The 23,807-nt window shown below is 47.5% G+C and overlaps 2 protein-coding genes and 1 pseudogene across 3 annotated transcripts; all 3 read right to left on the bottom strand.

Annotated features, from left to right (window-relative positions):
- Positions 1–1,537: 1,537 nt before the first annotated feature.
- Positions 1,538–10,535, bottom strand: LOC125937292 (folate receptor alpha-like). 2 transcript variants are annotated; one of them, XM_049651908.1, is made up of 6 exons: positions 10,459–10,535; positions 7,015–7,109; positions 4,800–4,972; positions 2,382–2,570; positions 2,098–2,233; positions 1,538–1,955 (listed from the first exon to the last, which is right to left on the bottom strand). In XM_049651908.1, exons 3-6 carry the CDS (start codon positions 4,950–4,952, stop codon positions 1,669–1,671), a joined length of 765 nt encoding a protein of 254 aa, XP_049507865.1. In that variant the 5' UTR covers positions 4,953–4,972; positions 7,015–7,109; positions 10,459–10,535; the 3' UTR covers positions 1,538–1,668. The 2 variants fall into 2 exon arrangements, with proteins under 2 accessions (XP_049507865.1, XP_049507858.1); XM_049651901.1 differs by having other exon boundaries at positions 4,800–4,960.
- Positions 8,342–9,948, bottom strand: LOC125937306 (protein FAM133B-like; annotated as a pseudogene).
- A 2,064-nt stretch (positions 10,536–12,599) lies between the features above and the next one.
- On the bottom strand, positions 12,600–16,620 carry LOC125937288 (folate receptor gamma-like). Its single transcript, XM_049651897.1, is given in 5 exon segments — positions 12,600–13,037; positions 13,174–13,309; positions 13,431–13,619; positions 16,108–16,281; positions 16,511–16,620. Coding segments are annotated over 4 exon segments (780 nt in total). The 5' UTR covers positions 16,276–16,281; positions 16,511–16,620; the 3' UTR covers positions 12,600–12,750.
- Positions 16,621–23,807: the final 7,187 nt, after the last annotated feature.

Below are 23,807 nucleotides of genomic sequence, written 5' to 3'. Positions count from 1 at the left end.
GTTCTCTTTCTTACCTGAATCAAGCTGAAAAGTTAAATTTGTAACCACAACCATGCCAGAAACATAAACTGACCATAACATTACAAGTTGGTAGGTCTTTTGACAAACATTCTGCTCCCCCTCTCCTTCCAAGAACTTGTTAGCATTGTATTTTCCTCGCCTCCTGGAAGTTAGTCATGGCAATGACTTGATGTGGCCATCAAAATTAGTGATGGGTGGAAGTTTTGTAAGCCTGTAGAGAATTCACCAAGCTTCCTATGCCTGTCTCATGGAAGTGTACGATGAGATGGAGCCTCCCTCAACCTTGGGAATCCCTGAGTGCCATGCAGAAATCCCCCCTCCCCAACCCTGCTTAACCCACATTAAACTCTGTGGCTTGAATAAGAAATGTTAGTTGTGCCAGGGAGATATTTGAGATGTTACTGTAACATAGCCTAGCTTATTATTTTTTTTAACCTAGCTTATTATAACTGCTACAACCTATGCTTAATGTGAAAACACTGCCTAAAAGTCTGTCAAATTATTGGTTTGGAGCCTGATCTAGGAGCTAGGTTTGGGTTCCATTCCTGGCTCTGCTAGACCAGCTCAAGCGCACAAGTGTGGTTAAGCATGAGGTCCATTATCCCTTCAAGATACACATATTTACCCAGTCTGCAGGGGAAAGAATTTATTCTCAAGAGTCAGATTGCCTGAGTTGGAATCTCAGCTTTTATGCAGGGGACAGTTTTAGCCATATTTCTTAATTTATGTGGCCATTTCCACATATGTACAAGGCACACAACAGTCTATATACCCTATAGGAATAAATGTAAAGCATTTAGGATAGTGCCTGGTAGATAGTGCTTTGTGGGTGTTAGCTGTTGGTGAGGAATGGCTCTTGCTGAACCTCTTCACCTCTACCCAGCCATACATCCAGAACATGCCAGGCACACCCATTCCTCTCTCTTCTATTGGAGAGCTGAGCACGGAGCAGAATAGTCAACCTGGGGGGGGGGGGGGGGACATAGGTCCAATTCAAATTCTAAAATTCTGAGCCTTGGGGCGCCTGGGTGGCTCAGTCGGCTGAGCGTCCTACTTCGGCTCGAGGTGCGTGAGTTCGAGCCCCGCATCGGGCTCTGTGCTGACAGCTCAGAGCCTGGAGCCTACTTCAGATTCTGTGTCTCCCTATCTCTGCCCCTCCCCCACCCATGCTCGCTCTCTCTCTCTCTCTCTCTCTCTCTCTGTCTCTCTCTCTCTGTCTCTCTCTCTCTCTGTGAAAAATAAACTTAAAAAAATAACATAACATAACATAACATAACATAACATAACATAACATAACATAAAATAAAATTCTGGGCCTGGCTCTAGATTAGAGCTGTAACAAAAAATGAAATTGAGAGCTATGAATATGTCCTAGGTTATAAGCGCAGTTAAACATCTAGAAAGTTCATAGTAAGTTTCAGAACTTGGAACTGACCAAGTCTAACTGGCTTCAATCAGCGGGAACCTGAAAGCAAAAGTCACATTCCCATTTCACACCCAAAGAATTCACTTAATACATGTTAGGTGTCTGGTTTATTCAAACGTGGGTCTGAGCCCCGCCCCCATCCAAGGAACAGGAAGTGAATAGCTGGGAGCTATGGGGCTGAACAGGGCAGGGCTGTGCAGGTATCACAAGGTAAAAGGAGCTCAGCTGAGCAACCAGAGTTGCAGCATGGGGACCAGGCTGAGCAGGAGAAGCCCAATCCCATGGGGCATGGCCCCAGCACTCATGGCCAAGGCATAGAACCTGGCCACCTCCTCGTTGGGGTTGCCCTGGGCCGGGTCGAACCACATCTGGATGCAGCGGCCGCTCCCTCGGCTGTAGTTGCTGAGTTTGTAGGAGTGGCTCCAGATTTCACTGCACAGAGCAGCAGGTGTGGGGAAATAGAAATGGAAGTGGTGGCAGGCAGCTCCCACTGGGCACCGGTTATGCCCTGTAGGGAAGATGGAAGACCTTTAGCCACTGGGCCCAGAACTAACTTTGTTTCCGCCAATCTCACAGCCCCAATATGCCAGCTCCACACCCCACACCTCTGCCTCCAAATCTCTCCCTCCCTGACCTGCCCAGGCCCTCACCTGAGCTCCAGTCCCAGCCCTTGTGCCAGTTGCTCTTGCAGGTGTAGGACGTGCGACAGTCCTCCCACCATTGCTGACAGTCCTCCTTGCACAGGGGCACGTTCAGGATGCGTTCTTTGCGCCAGCTCTGGTTCACCTGGGAGAGGTGAGTGGAGAAAAAGGGCTCAGGTTCAAGATTCTCGGCAGCTCTGCCCTGAAGAGAGAGCTGGAGAGGCAGCCCGAGGAGTTGTCTGGGAGGCTCAGGTCCTCTGCAAAGTTGGGGGTCCAGGGGAGCACACTCATACCTGCTGGATCCAGGGCCCCAGGTTGGGGGAGCACTCATAGAGGCAGGTGTCCTGGATGAAGTGCTGTTTGCAGGCAGGTGCCATCTGTCCACAGTGGTCCCAGTTGAATCTGTACAGGTAGGAAATGTCCTTATGGGCTTCCCGGCTGGTGTTGGCAAAGCAGCAGGAATTCTTCTTCCAGGGGCTGCACTGGGTGGGGGAGACACAGGCACTAACTCCCATGCCTGGCACAGCCACAGTATTCCCATGTGCAGCCTCTCCCCCTTTAGTCTTTTTTAAATTATTTATTTATTTATTTATTTATTTATTTAATGTTTAGTTATTTACTTGGGGGTGGGAGAGAGAAAGAGAGAGAGAGAGAGAAGGAGAGAGGGAGAGAGAGAAAATCCCAAGCAGGCTCTGTGCTGTCAGTACAGAGACTGACATTGGGCTTGATCCCATGAACTATGAGATCATAACCTGAGCTGAAATCAAGAGTCCTACACTTGACTCACTGAGCTACCAAGACTCCTCCCTCTTTTATCCCCTAACACAGTCAATCTTTCAGAGAAATACTTGCCACTGGGGGACCCTCTTTGGGGGAAGTGCAGCCATTATAAAATTCAATAATCCAAATCTCTATTGAGCTCCTACTTACTCTAACCCAGAAGGTAGAGACATAACAATGAAAACTCATCAACTGCTTTGGAAAGAGATTAAGCAGGGGAGAGGGATGGGGAAGGGCAGTTTTCTAGACTTGTCAGACAAGCCTCATTTAGAAGGTGACAAAGACCCAGAGGTGAGGAGGCAAGCTAAATAAATTGGAACCTCAGAATAGATCTAATTACATAAATACTCAAAACAGTGAATGAATGAAAACCCATAGTTTAGAATTCAGTTTAAAAGCAAAATATTAAAATGTACTCTTTAGGGGCGCCTGGGTGGTTTAGTTGCTTAAGTGACTGACTTTGGCTCAGGTCAGGATCTCACGGTTTGTGAGTTCGAGCCCTGCATGGGGCTCTGTGCTGGCAGCACAGAACCTGCTTTGGATTCTGTGTCTCCCCCTCTCTCTGCCCCTCCTCTGCTCATGCTCTATCTCTGTCTCTGTCTCTCTCAAAAATAAATAAGATAAACATTGTTTTAAAAAGCTTAAAAAACCACAATAAAAACAAAAAAAAGTGCACTTTAAAAGAAGTTAAAATCAAGGCTGCTCAAAGTATGCAAGTTACACCATCACTTAGCTGCAGGCTCAGTGATTCTGAGCAAGCACTAACTGGGGACTGTGATCATTATCTGCTACTGAGGTCAAAATGAACATTTACAGGGGCGCCTGGGTGGCTCGGTCGGTTAAGCGTCCGACTTCGGCTCAGGTCATGATCTCGCGGCCCGTGAGTTCGAGCCCCGCATCGGGCTCTGTGCTGACCGCTCAGAGCCCGGAGCCTGTTTCAGATTCTGTGTCTCCCTCTCTCTCTCTGCCCCTCCCCTGTTCATGCTCTGTCTCTCTCTGTCTCAAAAATAAATAAACGTTAAAAAAATTTAAAAAAAAATGAACATTTACATATTGGAATGCATTTTACAAGTGACTTCCCTTTTGTGTTTTCTTTACAGTTATGCATCATATTGCTTTTTTAATGCTTAGATAGGTCCAGGATATTAAAGGGGTTGTGACATGGGGCGCCTGGGTGGCTCAGTCGGTTAAGCGTCCGCCTTGACTTCGGCTCAGGTCATGATCTCACGGCCCGTGAGTTTGAGCCCCGAGTCGGGGTCTGGGCTGACAGCTCGGAGCCTGGAGCCTGTTTCCAATTCTGTGTCTCCCTCTCTCTCAGCCCCTCCCCCGTTCATGCTCTGCCTCTCTCTGTCTCAAAAATAAATAAACGTTAAAAAAAAAGGGGGGGTTGTGACAAAATAATTTTCATAGAAAAGAGACCTCAGGTCCAACAAAAAGGTCAAGAGCCCCAGTGGAAATGATTGCTAGATGCATGAATCAATGTGCCTCACACCCAGCCTCAAAACCGTGAGAAATCTACTTTTCTCGAGCTGTTTGGGGCTGGAGGGAAAGAAACCACAATGTGTTGTGTGCACTTGCTGCTCTCAGATTCTTGGGTCAGTTCCTGTCTAAACTCTGAAATCAAAATCAGCCCATGGGTCTGATGTGTCTGACGGGTCTCTCCTGTGTCATTTCCCAGGCTCCTCTCTGGACGTGCTTCCTGATCTGTGTAACGCGGAAACCCAACAACCAAGGAGCTGAGGTGCTGGCATTGTACTGGCGACACTGGGCACACAGTATGTGGTAAGCCAGTAGTTGCCCGCATTAGTGCAAACTCAAAGTCTCTCAGGTGGCCTTCCTGCCTCCACCATGGAAAGGGTTTGATGCTTCTATCTCTGGCTGCCCTCTTCCTGAGTCAGCACCTCCCCACCTCGGATCACCCCTCCGCCCACCTGCTCATGCAGCTCGTCTTCTGGGCTTGGCTTTTCCTTGTGGTGCTTGGCATCCATACAGACATTGAGAAGCTCAGTCCTGGGCCGGGCTGCCCACACTGCAGCCACCCCCGCCAGAAGGAGCAGCAACTCTGTTGTCACCAGCTGGGCCATGTCAGTGTCTGAAGGAAGACCTGTGGTCAGTGGCACCAAGGAAAGCAGAGGTGGGGCCTCCAGGTGTGTGGGAACAGCCCCAGGTGGGTGGAGCCTCCAAGAAGCCTGGGCCGGGTCATGCCCCACCCCTACCCCTGTCTTCATAGCCTCAGGGAGGGGTGGGATCAGACACCGCCCTCTGGGACAGTCCTTGCTAGTGTCATTAGTGACTTCTCCAGGTGGACAGGAGGATCAAATGATGAAACTAAGGGATGGGGTTTGGGCAAAATGAAGAAATAGCCGGGAGATTGCCATAGGTCCACAGTCTTGTTTGAAATCCTTGGAGGCAAGTGTTTCAGAATTTCAAGTATTTAGGATTTTGTAAAAGTAATACAATTCACCTGCACGCAACAGTCAAGCATACATTCTGTGCTGAAATAGCTACACTGGTGGGAGAAATAAAAACTATAATAACCTCACATTAATTTTCAGGTCAGATTTTGACACCAAATGACTTCGTGCAAACTTTGACAATAACCTCAGTTTTGGAGCTCCAGATAAGCCGCAGACCTAAGTTTAAAACAAGACAACAAAACCCAGCCCCAGTTCCAGCCCTTCCCAGCCTCATCATTTGGCCTCTCCTGGAGATCCTGCACCACGGGGAATGTCCCAGGGCACAGAGGGCTGTGGGCAGCCAGCTGGACAGCCTCCGGGGCCTTGGGGAGGTTCCTGCCCCCGACCACAGAGCTGGCCTCCCTTTGGCTTTCGTAGCACCTGAATCCTCTGAATTCAGACACTGAACTTTGGGAGGGAACTGACCGTTCCTTCACCCCACCGGTCACCAGGCGCCTGGGCTCTCCTAAAGTTTGGCATTCGTTTCCCATGGCTCCCAAAGCGCACACGCCCCTCTGCTCAAAGTTGCCTTGTCTCCACACTGCCTTGCCCTCCCCGCCCTGTCCTGTGGAGCTCAGGCAGCTTCCTTGGCCTCCTGGACGGGACCTGAGCTGGGTGGCCTCCAGGCTGACTGCCTGGCAGGGCTTGGGAAACCTGGAATTGAATTCCCACCTCCCCTCTCCTCCTCGCCCCTCACCTTTCCACAATCCAATATTCTGCTGCTCTATTTACTCCAGTGTTTATTCATTCTCTCACTTGGTAATTCATTCATTCCAGGACCCAATCATCCTTCTAATGACCCAATCACTCACTGATTGGGTCACAAGACAAATCAGTACTCTCGGGAGCACCAGGTGACTCTCTGGATCAGGCTCTTTGGGGAAACACGGTCTAGCAGTTTAGAGCACAGTTCTCAGCCCTAACACACCACCTCTGGCTTGACCTTGGGGGAAAATAACTCAAATTATCTTGAGCTTTAGCGTCCTCATCTGAGCACTAAATGTAGGGGAGAAAACCCTAACAAATGAGAGTCAGCTGGGCACGGATTGTGTCATCAGTTGGCTCAGGCTGAGGGATGTGCCCCACCTACCATAATAGAGACCCCCCAAGATTGATACAGGCCCCTCGATTCCAGAGCTCCTTCAGCTTTGTCCCTTGCACCTTCGCTGTGCTGAGGCTTTCATGGGGGCCGCTGATGAGGAGTACTAGGGAGGCCTGGGTGGAGGCTGAGAAGGCCCTTCCCCAGGCTTGGTGGGCCCCACCTGGTCGGTCAGTAGTTTTTCTTGCTGTGGTGGTTGCTCTCTAGAGTCAGAGCTCTCTTCTCCCTGCAACCTATGCTCTCTGCAAGTTGCTCTCCACATTCCTAGTCTCAGCTTCAGATACTGGTGCAGCTGTGCCCCCACCAACCACCATCACCCTGAACACACACAACAACCCAGGGCCCCAGACGTGAAGTGCTAAGAACCCAGCACTGTGCTGAAAGGTAAAAGTCCGCTGGTTCTAGTTCGGTAGTGGACACCAGCTTGTGGTTTTAACCTTGGGCAGACCCTGCTCTGGGCCCTTAGCTTCCACTTCTGGATTCTCTAGGATTTAGGCAAAGTGGATCCTCTCGGTGCAGCAAATTCTTTAGCACATGCTGGGAGCACAGCGGGGTGTGTTGCCTCTACTAAAGGGGTGGGGAGTGGCATACCTGGGAGAGGAAGTGGTTCCTGGTCTGGCTCAGGCCTCTGCTCCGCTCTACAGTCCCCCTTGCCTTACTCGGGGGCACAGCCGCGGTTTAGTGGCCTAGGAGACGGGCAGTAGGTCAGGCAGCAGGGAATGTGGCCCAGGAGTGGAGCCCGGGATCGGGCGAAGGCCACTCAGCCGTTAATTCTTTTTTTTTTTTTTTTTTTTAAGTAAAATAGCTATTTATTCAGCCTCTTGTCATGCCAAAATGTTTTGTGCATATACCACTCTAATTAACACACCCTCTGTAACAGGCAAAATTGTACATCAAATTATATGTCATGTTACCTCATTATATAAAAATGTAAAGTGAAAATGATTTTTCAATTCCTTTTAACGTTACTAGTAAACAATTCAGCAGTAGATATGAGGCACAAACTCTTAGTAAAATATGACACAGGAAGAGCAATAATGTAATTCTCACTTAACTTGTCACAATTTGTTATGAATATACAAAGACAAGTTTCTAAAGTGTTATATTTACTAAGATTCTGGCAATAGCTTTATGTAACAAGACACAGCATACCAGGCCTGCCACTCAACTTGTTTATGGTAAGACTCAGCTTCAGTATGAAGCTGTTAAAAAAAAGAAAAAATTAGAAGTCTGCTTTTTTGTTTTACATGCTAAGTATCTTGGCAAGTATGCCATTAACCACAGTATGGAATTTAAGAGCAGGAATAAGGAGTTAATAAAAGCTAAACACGGCAGCCTAAACAAAATGCATACAAAAATAAAGTAACTATCGCTGGTTACATAAAATTTTCCTGACTGGTTAAAACTAACAGTGTAAAACATGCGTTTTAGAATCTTTAGCTGTCAAGTTCAAAAAGTACCAGTGTCTATTTGAAATGATTCCTCTCCAAAGCCAAAGTGTAGTCAAAGTTAATTCAAATGTTATAACACATTCTAATGCTAAAAAACATTCAGTATTATTGAAGTGGAGGTAAATCCCAGAGCTTTTGGGGCTTTGTCGTGCTGCAAAAGGCTGTTACTCTGGTTCACTTAAAGCAGCAAGTGACAAGAGTCCAAGGATGTCTAAGGGCAAGACTGCCGTACCAGCTCTGAGCTCCCCATGAAGCATGGCTACTGTGTCCACAAAAATAGGATGTGTGAGGATAAAAGGCACGCTACTCTTCTAGCTAAAGAGATAGCAAACCACCCCCCCGCCCCAAACCTCAAAGCTCCTTCCCCAGGTAAATAAAAGTATATAAGGGGAAAAATTAAAATACACTTATCTACTGAATAAGAATTTTGAAATATCAGTGTAATCCCTATTTCCAAAATGTTAACTAGAGTCATCTGGTCATTTCTAATTACATCTTAAATGATATATCCAGATTCGATTTCTGTTGATGTATCATTAGCTACTTCGAGTCAAAAATAGTAATTTTATTCCCAAATCTTAACCACTAGCACAACTGCAATGTATTATCTCCCAGAGTTGTTCAGCCTTGGAAGAGAAAAAACTGATGTTCAAGCAGCAGGCAACAATTATGGCCCTTTCACAGAGAGGCATCCGAGTGGCTACCGAATAGTCCAGTAATAATTCTAAAAACAAGAAAATTCATGCATTTTAGTAATTATGTCATAATTTTAACCGTTGAAATTTCCTTAGACATTGCACTTTCTTTATAAAGGATTCCTGATTTTTCTTAATATTATGACAAGTCGGGACTTGAACTAGCAGCCTTCTTTTTCTTCTTCTTACTGTGTTTCTCATGCTTCTTTTTCTTTTTTGTTTTTTCTTTTCCTCGTTCTTCACTGCTTTTCTTCTTTTTTGCTCATACTTCTTCAACATAATCTGATTCTGATAAGGACTCAGATGATAAAGGCTTATCTTCAGGACGCATCTTTCTTTTTTGCTGAGTCCTTTAATGTCCTTGTCTTTCTCAGTTGCATCCTTTGACTTCTTTTTCTTTTTTTTAAACTATCCTTACTGTCCCATTCAGTTTCTGACATGGAGCTTTCAGAAGATTTATGTGAACGATTCTTCTTTCTCTTTTTTCTTTTTCCTTGTTTTTTATCCTCATCTTCAGAATCCAAAGAACTGCTGGAAGAAGCAGAGCTTGATGAAGAAGATGAATACCTACCAGATTTCTTTTTTTTTTTTCTTTCTCTGTTTTTTTTGGATGAGCTCTCACGTCCACTTAATAATTTCTCCCTGTGTTTTTCCAGTTCTTTCTTCCAATTCTCATTTTCTCTTCAAATTCAGCCAATGCCTTGGAGCCTTTCTTTTTCTTCTCTAGTTGTTCTTTCACTTCTTCCCAGGTAGGCCTTGGTCGATTCAGATAATTTTGGGTCATTGGCCCTGAAGACTGGATTGGACCCCTGGATCTGGCCATTGCTATTGGGTTCATATAGGCCACTCGATTTTCCTGCTGCCCCATGGTGCGGGACTAAGCACACAGTCAGGCACAGAGGAAGATCAAGCCAGAGAGGTGGCTGAGGTGGGCCCACCGCAGGTCCTTCGGCCTACTCAGCAGTTAATTCTTGCACGTCAATTATTGTGGACACTAGCCAGCTTCCACAGGAGGTGGGTGGATTAATAGTGCCGGCCTAGGGCCAGTCCCCAGCCCCACTTACCCCATTTTCTCCCCCAGACTCAGGTCTGATAAAACCTTGCAGCCTGAGTTGCCGAGTCCTTTAAAACAATCTGATCCACTTCCAACCCCCTGTCCTTGTTATACAGAAGAGAATGAGACCTAGAGAATCAGGATAGAACCAATTGCAGGGCAAGGGCTGGAGTGCAAGCTTCCAAGCTCCCAGCCAGCTGTAGAGAGCACAGAACTCTCCAGTCCCCAACTTAAAGATCCAGCAACTCCTCCAAGCTCATCAGCCCCAGGCATTGCTCACCTCCAGCTGCACAATCAGATGTTCAGATGCCCAGAACCCCAGGCCCCAGCCCTCCTCCCTCCACTCTCCTGCCCCCCCACATCTACCCATACAGGTGCCCCATCTATGGCATCATCAGAGTCTGGTCTCATGTAGACCCCTCCCACCTCTCTCACCCTAGCCAAGGACACAAGTCTTCCTTTTATCATGGTGGTACCGCTTTTGGGGAAAGGGAAGAGTAGAGGAGCAAATTTGGGCACGAGAAAATACCAAGCTTTATTTTGTCACAGCGCCTGTGTGCAACCCAGGGAGAAGTGGTTACAGAGACGAAAGCCTAGAGGAAGGGTCTAGGTTGGATGCAGATGTGGGAGCCATCAACCTATGGATGGCAATAGAAGTTTAAGGAAGATGGAGCCTCAATACCCTGGGGAAGGCCATAGGTCTGGGCCCATGGAACAGGGAGGGGGTGGGATTGCTGGGGGAGCAGCCAAGCCCTAAAGGGTCTGCAAAGAAATGGACTCCCAGGAGACCCCCAGCTCATGCCCTGCTTTCCCTCTCCCTCAGAGTGATCCTTACTTGAATCCTGTGACAAGCAGGGAGGGTTCAGCCCTCTGAAGACCTTGGCAGATAAGGCACCGTTGGACCCTTCAGACCTCTCTTCTGGCTTTATAGGACCAGACAGCCTCCTCCTGATTGGGGAAGAATGACCAGAGATCTAGGAATGTCTTAAGGTGGGAGCTCTTTCAGATTGGACTTGTCCCTGCCCGCACCCTCCACCCCTGCCCTGGGGGCTGATCATTAACTGGGCTTTGTGGCCCCTCCACCAGGAGAGTAAGGCCCTGGGCCCTGATGGCTTCAGAAGTAACCAGCCACTGGGAGGTGATTTGGGGGTGGGGTTATGACCTGTGGGGAGTCCCTGCCCTTGTTGAGCCTCAAGCCTGGTTCTGAATCTGAGATCTGGGTGCTGGGGCGGGGGTGAAGCAGCCACCTTGGAGCAGATCCCAAGAGAGTTATCTGCCTGGACCGGAAGCTTAATATCAGCAAGGTGAGCTATCCGCATCCTTGTAGAACCCAATCTGTAGGCTGCCCTGTGACCAGACAAAGATAACAGGAAGGTGTTTGGCCTACAAAGGGAGAGGCCCTGGGCTGCAGGGAGTGGGGGTGGGAGAAACTGGAGCTTTACCTGAGTGCCAGCCCATCAGCTGTGGAAACTGTGGTTCCCAGGCAGCAAGGTGGGGCTAGGATTCAGATCTGAGTCCCATTCCAAACCAGATCCTTTCACAAAGAATGAAAGAGAAGCTTTGTGAGAGGCACTCAGGGCATCAGCCTAAGGCTTGCAAATCCAATGTTTCTCCTCTGGCCTCAATTCCTGCCCTTGCCGTCTTAACTTCTATTTCAGCCATCTAGAAATTTTTGCTTGTGCTTTGGTCCCACCAAGTTTTTGTACATGCTGAACCATAACCATGGAATACCGGTCCGCCCTCCGTTTTCTGCTTGGCAAACATTACTCCTCTGGAAGCCTCCTCTAACCTCCCTGGGCTTCCATAGGCTGCTTGTGAGGGCTTGTGTTGTCAGGGACAGCAGATGATAAACACAGTAGGTAGGTGTTTGTAGAAAGGGACTGGAGCAATGTGATAAGAAAGTGCCTGGATGACTTCTTTTGGTTGAGTGGTCAGAAGTCCTGTTAGTGGGAATCGTAGGTTGAAATCTGAGAGGCTATGAGGAGCCAGCCCACAGAGGACAAAGGAACGTTCCAGGAACACAGAAAGAGAATTGCCTGAGAAAGGCCCAAAGTGAAAAGTGTGAATGGTATGGAAGGGGAACAGTTTGACACGAGTGAGCTCTAAGTTGGGGCGGATGGCAGGGCTTTCTATGCCATTGAAGCTTAGTTTTTCCAACAGATACCATGGAAAAGCCTTAAAGCTCTGGTGAGGGGCTGTCATGTAGTAAGACATTTTTTGTGTTTGTTTTACTTTTTTTCCTTTTTTTAAAAATCTTTATTTATGGGAGAGAGAGAGACAGAGTGCAAGCTGGGGAGGGGCAGAGAGAGAGGGAGAAGCAAGCTCTAGGCTCTGAGCTGTCAGCACAGACCCTGACGGTGTGACTTGAACCCATGAACTGTGAGATCATGACCTGAGCCAAGTCGGATGCTTAACTGCCTGAGCCACCCAAGCACCTGAATGCATATGCTTCTTGACCCAGCAATCCCTTTTCTGGAATTCAAGTATAGCATTCTACCATGCATAAGATGACTCAGTGTAGCATTATTTGTCCTTTTAAGAAAGGGAAGCAATGCCATTGCTCTTCATTGGCATTCCCTACCCACTACCACCACCAATAGCTCCACCCTAGTCCACATCTAGAAAGGGAAGGAAGGGGCAAGAAACTTTTATTTCCCACCAGGAGCCTGATGACTCATCTGCCAGTCTCTGCCCACCTCTTCCACCAATGCCCTCATCCCCTGTGATGTAGGAGTGATGAACTTGGGGGAGGGAACTTGAGGGGGAAGCCTGGTGCAGAAGTAAGAACCTCAGACTTAGGGGTCAGTTTCCACCCCTACTTACTGGTGAACTTCAAGCCAGTCCCAGTCCCTCTTTGGGCCTCTCAATAGGAATGATAAAGCAATGAGGCATGTTGCCCCCCAAATGACTCATCTCCAAATTATTTACGAGACACAAGATATACCTGGATCTGTCTATTAAAATAGGCTGTCAGAGGAACCCCATATGACCCATCTTGGATCAAGAAGCATAATTACTAGGGCATTGGGAGGCCCCTTTATCTGAGATTGCTGAGCTGGGCTGAGGCTGGGTCACCTAGGGTGGGTGCAGTCAAGGAAGATGTCCAGATGTCGGCAGTGGGAGGGACTCAGCTGAGGAGCCAGAGGTGCAGCATAGGGACCAAATTGAGCAGGAGAAGCCCAATCCCATGGGACATGGCCCCAGCACTCATGGCCAAGGCATAGAACCTGGCCACTTCCTCGTTGGGGTTGCCCTGGGCCGGGTCGAACCACATCTGGATGCAGCGGCCGCTCCCTCAGTTGTAGTTGCTGAGTTTGTGGGAGCGGCTCCAGATGCCCTCACACAGGGCTGCGGGCGTGGGAAAGTAGGTCTCAAATGTGCGACAGGTGGCTCCGGCTGGACACTTGTTCGATCCTGCATGGGGAGAGAGGGTGGACACAGACATTCAGCCCCTGGGCCCAAAGCCCATTTCTGGCCACCCCCCTGGAGATCCGCACCCAACCCCAGATCCTCGGACCCCGCCTCCATCTCCGCACCCCCGGGCCCTCACCTGAGCTCCAGTCCCAGCCCTTGTGCCAGTTGCTCTTGCAGGTGTAGGAGGTGCGGCAGTCCTCCCACCATTGCTGACAGTCCTCCTTGCACAGGGGCACGTCCAGGAAGCGTTCCTTGCGCCAGCTCTGGTTCACCTGGGTGGGAGGGGGGGAGGGAGGGCTCCTCTCAGCCAGGGGTGCTGGCAGCCACCGCCTTGACCACCTTGACCGAGCAGGATGGCAGCCCGCTGGGCTGGGGTGAGGGAGAGGCCCGTACCTCCTGGATCCAGGGCCCCAGATTGGGTGAGCACTCGTACAGACAGTTGTCCTGAATGAAGTGGCGCTGGCAGGCAGGCTCTATCTTGCCGCAGTGGTCCAGGTTAAAGTTATACAAGAGGGAGGGGTCCTTGTGCAGCTCCTGGCTGGTGTTGTGTGAGCAGCAGGCGTTCTTCCTCCAGGGAGTGCACTGGGTGGAGAAGACACTGGAACACATGCCTCCCCCACCACAGCTGTCTCCTCCATATTCCGGCTCCTTGGCCCCAGGTAGGGCATCCAGAGGAATACTTGCTGGGGAGGGTGCCTCTATGCCTGGCCCTTGGGGTAGTTATAACAGAACTTTTAACAGAGAGTAAAACAGAGGATGTGGAAGGCATGGGAACCACTGTCTGGGGGAGCAATTATTTTTACAGCTCTAAACAGTTTACAAAGTTATTTCACATGATTCGGGTTATTTATATTACTCATTCCGCATCCAGCCCATATTAACTGAATGCTTACCTTCAATCAGGCGTTGTGCTAGGTGCTGAGAATATAGTAGTGAACAAAACAGATCAAATCTCTACCTTTATGGAGCTTATAGTTTTAGTCCCAGGCAGAGGGAAGATACAGATCATTGTAGGCACAGAAAACAACAAGTGCAAAGTCCCTGAGGCTTTGGCACTTTATGCCTTCAACGGTCTAGTGAAAACATCATTACTTCAACTTTGACAGAGTTTACATAAACTGCATCCCTGGGAAATGGTAGGATCAAGATTTTAACTCAGGACAGGGGTGGGGTTGAAAAGCCTGGCTCCAAGCTGTGGTAAGGGTGGAGATGAGGGGGGCTGATCTGCTGTCGTCTGGTCTGGAATCCCAGGCTAGGGGACTTCAGATAGGTCCAGAAAGCAGTGGGGAACAGAGGGGCAATGTCTTGCACATGAACCCCGGTGTGGACCTGACTCAACGCGGGAGGCAATCCCAGAGAGGTAAATTCAAGACAGCTAAGACAGAGGAAGTGGCGAAGGTGTCTGAAGAAATCGTTCTAAGCTGGGCCTCCAGAGCTGAGTGATTATGAGCCGATTGCTTAAAATCTCTGAGATGACCTCTAGCACCCAGGGCCAAGTGACAGGGGAGATGTGACAGGTCTGGGCACTCAGGAGAAACTCAGAAAAACCCATGAGGGTAGAACCAAACCTACCCTTCTCCAGCAACCCAGCCCGCCCCCAGCACGGCTGACACAGAACATGCTTCCAGGCCTCCCTAACTTCATGCACACACCTCCTCTGATGCCCCGACTCTCGGTTGCCCTGCAAGAACCCATGCACCTCATCCCTGACCTGCCCACCACAGTCAGTGGCTTCTGCCTCCACAAGATTAATTATATAATGAAAATCACTTGCTGGCCTATAGCAGGGGCTCAACATAGATAAGCACTCTCAGTGCAGCCCCTGTCTCTCTCAGAGTTACAGAATCATCTGTCTCCCACAAAAGTCTGTGTGCCATTTCTTGGAGAAGAAGAAGTGCTCCAGAGGGTTCTTCAAAGCACCCTCTAGAACTTAAAATGTTCTGAAAATGAAGTGGTGGATACAGACTTCCGGTTTTGGAAGATAAAAAGCTCTGGAGATGGGTGGTGGTGATGGTCCCAAGACAATGTGCATGGATTTAATACCACTGAACTGGATACTTAGACATGCTTAAAATGGCATATTTTATGTTACTCATATTTTAGCCATGCACACATGCACAAAGCAAATGATACTTCGGAAATGACTCAGAAGTCATGGGGCTCTGGGCTTCCCGCCCTTCACTTCCAGCCCCTGGGTCAGTCTATGCCTTCTTTACCTGGAAACATCCCCGGCCCTCTAGCAACGTGAGATTTTGTGGGGAACAGAGGAGGAGACCAGGAAGAGTGAAATACTGACATCTCTCACGATCCTGGAGTTCAACCTCAAGTTCGGGTTCCCTGAGTGGCTTCAGGGGCTTTACCTATAAAAGGAGGGCCCTCACCTCCCCTTCTCTGTGGGCAGCAGCATCCTTGGCTCTTGCCTCACTACTCTTGCCACGGCTTGTGCTGTAACCCTGCCACCAGTGTACATGCTGTTCTCTGCTAGGCTGCCCTTTCCTGCTTTGTCTTCCTGGAAATCTCTTACTCATCCTCCAAGGCCAAGGCTGATGGCACCTTTCCTGGGAAGTGTTCCCAGCATTATCTGATTTGTCACTGTCTCTTCAGGACTTAATAGGGGTGGAGGACCTGGACTGTTCATATGTGTTTGCCGCATTGTGACCTTGAGGGACCTGTCTCCCCTGTACCTCGTCTTTGAGCTGCGTAGGCTGGCACATAGTTAATGCTGGGAAAGGCACTGCCCGACTCTGTCCTAAGCCCTGCTAAAGACTAGCCTCTCAATTCCCACATGTACCTGTGCCCTCTCTGGGCCTCATTTCCCATTTCCTTATCTGAATGAGTAGAGACCATCCACCTACCAATTAGGCCCTTTGGGCATATTCACTGACAAGGCGTGAGGAAAGCACTTGGCCCATAGTGGGTGCCAGAAAATGGTCCCCTCACTACAGTAAATCTGGTGGCCTCCTGGGGATTGCCTCAGCCACCCTCTTGACTCCATTGCTCCCCAAAACTGATCTTCCCATTTCCCAACTTCTTCCATTCTCTCCAACCCTTGACCCCACTCCATCCTCACCTGGTCATGCAGCTTGTCCTCAGGGCCCGGCTTTGTCTTGTGGTGCTTGGCGTCCGTGCAGACATTGAGCAGGTCTCTCCTGGCCCCTGGAGTCCTGGACTGGGCGCCCCACGCAGTAGCCACCGAAACCAGAAGCAGCAGCTGTGTCATCTGCCAGGCCATGTTCATCTATTCCTGCCAGAAAGCCACAGTCAGAGGTGGACACAGCCTGAGAGAGAGGCAGCAGCCATGAGACTCTCCACCGAGTTTCTTGTCTGCCTGCCAAGCCCAGATCTCTGCCTCCTCACCCAGCTTATCCCCTAGGGCACCTGAGCCAAACAACAAGGCAGATGTAGAGGTCTAGGCCAGAAGGCAAGATCCAAGGGCCTTCTTCCAAGGGCCCTCCAATGCTAGCTTGCTCTACCTTGGTGGGAGCCACCACCCTTCTCTGGATATATCCTTCTGTATTTCACTGGTGGTGTTTCATCCACAGTCTGAGAGTCCTGCCAGCTCGGCAAGTCTTCTCAGATCTGCACAACGGGAACCACAGGAAGTGGTCTGCTGATGAGGGTGGGGAGTGAGAGGAAGAAGTACCTGTCAGCCTCAGCCCATCCCCCACCAGTCCAAGGTAGCCTAGTTTCAGGCCCCCGGAGACTGCCAGTGGGCAGACAGGGATGCTGACCTAGGGCCAGCTGAAGGCCACTGAGCCATTCAGTTACCGCTTATGGTCCTGGACCCGGTGACACGGGAGTTGGGGGATGCTAGGGGTGCAATGTGGAGAGCCAATGAGGGTGCAGGCCCGGAGAGTCAGAGCCCGGTTTCTCACACCTCAACAACCCCTCCCCACCACACAAGGGTCTTGGGAAGTTACCCTGGTGGAGCCAGGCGTAGAACCAGGGGAAGGCCAAGAGTAAGGCACTTGAAGGAGGGAACGGAGCCAGAGCAGTGGGTGGTGGGAGTTACCAGAGGAAAATTCAGCAGACACGAGAGACCCCAGGAGAACTGGGAAAGACTTCATCTTTCCTCCCCTCTCCCTCCCCACTTTCCCTCAAAGCCTGAACTTGCCTCTGCCCTCAGCCCACCTGGGAGGAACAGTGTCTCCCTCCTCCTCTCCACTCCCTCTTATAAACCTACCTGGACTGCTTCTCCAGTGTCTCAGTCAGGCGGGGTGGTCAGGCTCTGTCTAGGAAACAGCTCAACTGTTTTTCAGTGAGAGGCCAGGTAAATAAATTATGGTCCACCCAATGGGATCTAACCTGGTATAAAAGATTGAGAAAGCTCTTGGTGTACAAATATGGGAAAAGCTCCAAGTATATTGTTAAGTGAAAGAAGGAGGGTGCAGAAAGGTGTTGGTAGAATGCAATCTTTTGTGTAAACAAGGAAGAGGGAGAATGTATGTGCTTGCGTAAGAAAATTCTGGAAATGTAGAAGAAAATTTTTTAAGTAGTTGCTTGGTGGGATGACACAGGATTAGGAATGAGACTTTCTTCTATTTAAAAAAAATTTTTTTAAGTTTATTAATTTTTTAGTAATCTCTACCCAACAGGGGGTCAAACTCCCAACCCCAAGATCAAGAGTCGCATGCTCTTCTGACCGAGCCAGACAGGTGCACTGAGACTTTCTTCTATAAATCTTTCTATGCTGTTTTGATTTTTTGAACCATATGAGTATATACCTTATTTAAATATAACATGTATGTTTGTATGTATATGAATATAAATATATAAAATGTTGAATGGAAAGATAAAATACAGAATGATGCATCTGATTTGATACCATTATGTACATTTCAGTAAGAAGGATATTTATAAAGTAATGCTATGTATTAGTTATGGATACTATAGATATGTTTGCAGAAATGTGAACATGAGGCTACCATTAGTCCTAGGTCCTTGGGTATACTACCATAGAAATTCTGTGCGTTTATGCCATATGCAGTTGACCCCTTGAACAACATGGATTTGAACTGCACAGGTCTACTTATACACAGATTTTCTTCGGATAAACAGTACAGTACTATAAATGCATTTTCTCAATAACATTTTCTTTTCTCTAGCTTATTTTATTGTATGAATATGGCATAAATACACATAACATACAAATTATGTGTTAATTGTTTATGTTACTGGTAAGGCTTCCAGTCAACAGTAGGCTATTACTAGTTAGGTTCTGGGGGAGTCAAAAGTCACATGCGGATTTCTTTTTTCTTTCTTTCTTTCTTTTTTTTTTTTTTAATTTTAATGTTTATTTTTGAAAGAGAGCATGAGCGGGGAAGGGACAGAAAGAGAAGGAGACACAGAATCTGAAGCAGGCTCCAGGCTCTGAGCTGTCAGCACAGAGCCCGATGCGGGGCTCAAACTCATGGACCATGAGATCATGACCTGAGCTGAAGTCGGATGCCCAACCAACTGAGCCACCCAGGCACCCCTAACATGCAAATTTTCAACTGCACAGTGAGGTAGGGAGTATCAGCACTCCTAACCTCTGCATTGTTCAAGGCCAACCATATGTTCCATTTTTGTGCACAAATGATAGCATACTGTTCTACACTTTGCCTTTTGGGGGTAGTTTCACTGTACATTTGTGCTTTTTTTTTTAAGTCTATTTATGTATTTTGAGAGAGAGAGAGAGAGAGAGCGCATGTGCATGTGCATGTGAGTGGGGGAGGGACAGAGAGAGAAGGAAAGAATCCCAAGCAGGTTCTACGTTGTCTGCACAGAGCCCAACATGAGGCTCGATCTCACCAACTGTGAGATCATGATTTGAGCTGAAATCAAGAGTCGGACACTTAACCGACTGAGCCACCCAGGCACTCCTCACTATACATTTATGCTTTTGACAAAACAAACAAAAACCTCATGAAGCCAAGTTATCCGCACTTACACACTTGAGTATTATCGTCACAGCTGATACCATAACCTTCAAGTATTTCTTTATGCCTTGTATGGTCTGAAATTAATTAAAATGCTCTCTATGGCAAAAACCCTTTCTTTAACCATTATAAAAAAGTTAAGAAAGGAGGCACCTGGCTGGCTCAGTCAGTGGAGCACGTGATTCTTTTAAAAAAAAATTTTTTTTAATGTTTATTTTATTTTTGAGACAGAGAGAGACAGTGCACGAGCAGGGGAGGGGCAGAGAGAGAGGGAGACACAGAATCTTAAGCAGGCTCCAGGCTCCGAGCTGTCAGCACAGAGCCCGATGCGGGGCTCGAACTCACGGACCCTGAGATCATGACCTGAGCCGAAGTCGGAAGCTCAACGGACTGAGAGCCACCCAGGCGCCCCTGGAGCACGTGACTCTTGATCCCGGCGTTGTAAGTTCAAGCCCCACGCTGGGTGTAGAGATTACTCAAAAATAAAATCTTTAAAAAACAAAAAGTAAAGGAAGAAAAGTTCATTTTTTCAAGTCAGAGATGCTTGTCCCTTAGTCTATTTCTCAAACATTATTTCAGATAGTAAAATTGCTGCTAGCAAGAAGATCGATGGTATTGCCCCTGTTTTTTTCTTTTTTTTTTTTTTAATAATGTATATTGATGTTTTCCCATTATGATTTTGGGAAAACCTCCAAATCTTGTCCTCACGTACCCAACTAGTGGCATACCTCTCCTGGGGCAAGGTCTGTGGTTTCAGTCTGTTCTCAGCACATGGTCCTGCCGCGGGTACGTCTGGGATGGCAAGGTCAGAGTCTGGTTATGAGATGCTCACCTTGCCCCATGTGCCCACTCTGGGCGCCATCACTGCTGAGTACCAGACCATGGTCAGCAGCACTATTGAACCAGCCTGCAAACCAGCCTGCGATCTTCACTGTGCTGCTGGTCTTGGTACCTTCATTCCCTAAACTGGGACATGTATCTGTTTTCCTTCTCTTAGGAGAGGTTTGAAGGTGTAAATGAAACTAAACATGTGTTACATAATCACATCAGTCATCATACATTGAGAACTACTCTACCCCAGTTAGAATAATGGATGCTTTACTTACCTTGTTGTGTCTGTAACTCCCACAACCCACTGCATTGTTAACTCTATTACTCCCAACATACAGATGAGGAAACTCAGGCCTTGGGAGTTAGGTGACTTCCCAAACAGCTAAAGAGTAGAAGAGTCAGGATTCAACCCAAGCTGATTTAGCTACAAAGCCCATGCTTTTTTCACTGTAATGCTATCTCCAGATACATGGTCTCATTTTGTTGCCTTGTCTCTAGGAAATTTAGCTGAGAAACCACATTCTATGTTTACTTTTGAGAACAGCCTTCAGAGCTTCTCTCCCTAGAAACCTCTTAGACTGTACAATATTTTTTCCAGTTCTACTAAGTTTTGTCAATGTAAATAAAAGAAATATAATATTTTAGAAAGAAGAGTATCATGTTACCCCATTCCAACTAGAGGTAAGTTTAGATTTTTCATTAGAAGTTCTTCCTAGCCATGTTATCAAGCAGGTATACAAATCACAAACGATGCAGAAAGGGAAAATGTAAGATTTCCGTTGCTTTTTTGAAAAAAGCTAAGCAAAGACATAAATAAATATATAAAGGCGGTCACGCCTGGACCAATGCTGAGAGTGTACCAAGAAACAAAGGTTATGATTAATCTAATCCTGTGCAATGGAGGGGAAAAAGCCCTTTCCCATGAGGAGGGGTTAGAGAAGAGTACAAATTCTTTGACTGTTGGCAAGTGAGGTCTGTGACCCTTCCCCTCGAACGTGGACAGGCTCTGTGACCGCTCTGACCACTAAAATGTGATAAAGCTGATGTTTTGCCAGTTTCTAGCTCCAGGCCTTAGGGATTATTAAGGACTGAATGTTTGTGTCTCTCCCACAGTCGTATGTTGATCCCTTACCTGCCCCCCACTATGTGATGATATTGGGAGGCAGGACCTCTGGGAAGTGATTAGGCTTAGATGGGATTAGTGCCCTTATAAGAGTTATTTAGAGAGCTTGCTTTTTCTTTCTGCTCTCTACCATGTTTGTGGTATTCTGTTACAGCAGCCCAAACCGATCGAGGCAGGGACTAGCAGCTTCTATTTCCTATCTCTTAGATCCCTGAGCCACCATGTGAGGACACTGACTACCTACTGGAGGGGCCACACTGAGAAGCCCCTGGACTACATGGAAAAGAGGGGTCTAGGAAGGATGGCCTTCCAGCAACCCCTGCCCAAGGGCCAAGCACATGAGTAAGACCATCTTGGATGTTCAAGACCAGCTCAGACATAAGCTGAACACTACCAAGTGACCCTAGCCACTGCCACATGGAGCAGAAGGGTTATCCATCTGAGTCTTGCCCAAATTCCTGACTCATAAAAATCATGAAATTTAATAAGATAGCTATTAAGTCACTACATCCATTTGATTTTTTAACTTCGCATTTTGGAATGATCTTTGACTTACAAAAAAATTGCAAAAGTAGTAAAGAGAGTTCCCATATACTTTTCATCCATGTTCCCTGAATGTTGGCCTCTTACATAACCAAACACATTTTGGCCAGAAAATCAGAGGAGCATTGGCCCTTTCTGAGTGTATCATATCCAGGGGTATGTGATGTGCAATATGTCCTATTGCTAGCAATAGTTTGGTTAAGGTGGTTTCTCTCCATATAGTTCTTAGTTTTCCCTTTGTGAGTAATCAGTATTTTGTGGGAAAATACTTTGACACTATGCTTATATCCTCATCGCACTGTCCTCCCATCCCATCTTGCCTGCAACAATAAACCACAAAGCTAGGAGATGGGTGCAGCAATAGAAAACTGATAATACTGTGACAGTTAGTGTTGCCTTTTCCAGGCTCTGAGAAATAATTTGGGTTATCATCTTTTTTTCTATGTTTATTTATTTTTGAGAGAGAGAGACAGACAGAGCATGAGTGGGGGAGGGGCAGAGAGACACAGAATCTGAAACAGACTCCAGGCTCTGAGCTGTCAGCACAGAGCCTGACATGGGGCTCGAACTCTGGAATGGTGAGATCATGATCTAGGCCACGGTCGGATGCTTAACCGACTGAGCCACCCAGGCGCCCCTGGTTTATCATCTTAATACAGCCAAATAACAGTTAATTCTACAGAATTAGCAAACTATTTCCACAGACTTCCTCATCACTGCAAGGGATGATCAGATTATTTAATTATTGAAGAGTTTTAATCTGAGGAGTGACATGATTCAATCGGCAGTTTTGAAAGATCTTCTGGCTGAGGTGGGCAGAAGGGATAGGGTGTGGGCAGGTGGGTGGATCAGATAGACCTCAGGAGTCCAGGCCTGGGATGATGGTGCCTTGGACCAGCAAGGTGGCAGTAGGGCACCTGGGTGGCTCAGTTGGCTAAGTGTCCGGCTCTTGATTTTGGCTCAGGTCATGATCTCACAGGTCGTGAGTTCAAGCCCTTCATTGGGCTGTGTGCTGACAGTACAGAGCCTGCTTGGGATTCTCTCTCTCCCTCTCTCTGCCCCTCCCCTGCTCTCTCTCTCTCTCTTTCTCTCAAAATAAATAAACATTAAAAAAGTTAATCAGTTCAAGATTCACTGAGTGTCTACTATGTGCTAGGGCTACAACAGTGAACAAGACAAAGTCCTTGCTGTCATGGAGCTAACATTCCAGTGAGGGAGGGGAGATGAGAGAAAACAAATGAAGAGATACATGGTGATGGTGCTCTGGAGAAATAAAGCAGGGTAAGGGAATAGAGAATGATAGAGGGGGCTGTTTTATTTTATTAAAGTTTATTTATTTTGAACCGTTAGATCATGACCTGAGCTGAAGTCAAAATTCGGCTGCTTAACTGACTGAGCCACCCAGGTGCCCAGCAGGGGTTATTTTATATAGGAAAGATCTACAAGGTGATATCTGGGCAGAGGCCATAGTGAAGTAAGGAAAGTTTCTGTATGGATATGGAGGAGTATCTTGTACCAGTCCCAGCTTATCAAGAAGCAATGTTGTGGTTGGACTGGCCTTGACCCTTGTGCTTCCTGTTATGAATGTAAGATGCCTTTCAGCAATAACCATCAGGAAACTTTGAAAAAAATGAAGATTTATTACTCAGAACCTGGAAATTACACAGCATACCTGGGGCCACACAACGAGGTCGTGGGTAGAGACAGCACACGGGCCTGGGGTTCCACTTTTATTGGAGTCATGGGTGGGGGCCTAGGGTTTCACGGTTTCACTCTTTATTGGTGAACTTAAAACATGAAAGCAGGGGCCACCTGCTGGCTCGGTCAGTAGAGCATATGACTCTTAATCTCAGGCTTGTGGGTTCAAGCCCCATGTTGGGCATGGAGCCTACTTGAAATAAATAAATTAAATAAATAAGAGTGAGAATTTAAAGTGTGAGAAGAGAAAAAACAAGATCTCCAAAACAAAAGAGCATCCGTTGGCGGGGAGGTGACCTGGCTCTTTAGCCCATGTGGCTGGCAATATGTTTATTGAAGAAGACTGTCCTTGATATGGATGTCTCAGTAGTCAAAGCTTAAGTCAGGCATTTGGGCTGCAAAAAAGAACAACCCACTGTCAAGGTTTACATTATAATCTTCCCTGTGATGCTGAGGTATCAGAGGCAATGGTGAGGAGATTAATGGTGGCGGGGTAGCCCACATGCTAAAAGTCGGGGGTAGGGCACCTTGTTGCCCAGAAATTGCACATAAATAGGATTATAATAGTAAATGCTATAATAATTATACAGACAATATTCTGAAATCCAGTCCACAGCCGTCGTCTCAAACTTGAAAGGTCCAGCCATGAAAACA

Source organism: Panthera uncia, chromosome D1 (assembly GCF_023721935.1).
Source record: "Panthera uncia isolate 11264 chromosome D1, Puncia_PCG_1.0, whole genome shotgun sequence".
NCBI lineage: Eukaryota > Metazoa > Chordata > Mammalia > Carnivora > Felidae > Panthera > Panthera uncia.
The sequence above is the reverse complement of the archived record's forward strand: the minus strand, read 5'-3'. Positions and strand labels throughout refer to the sequence as shown.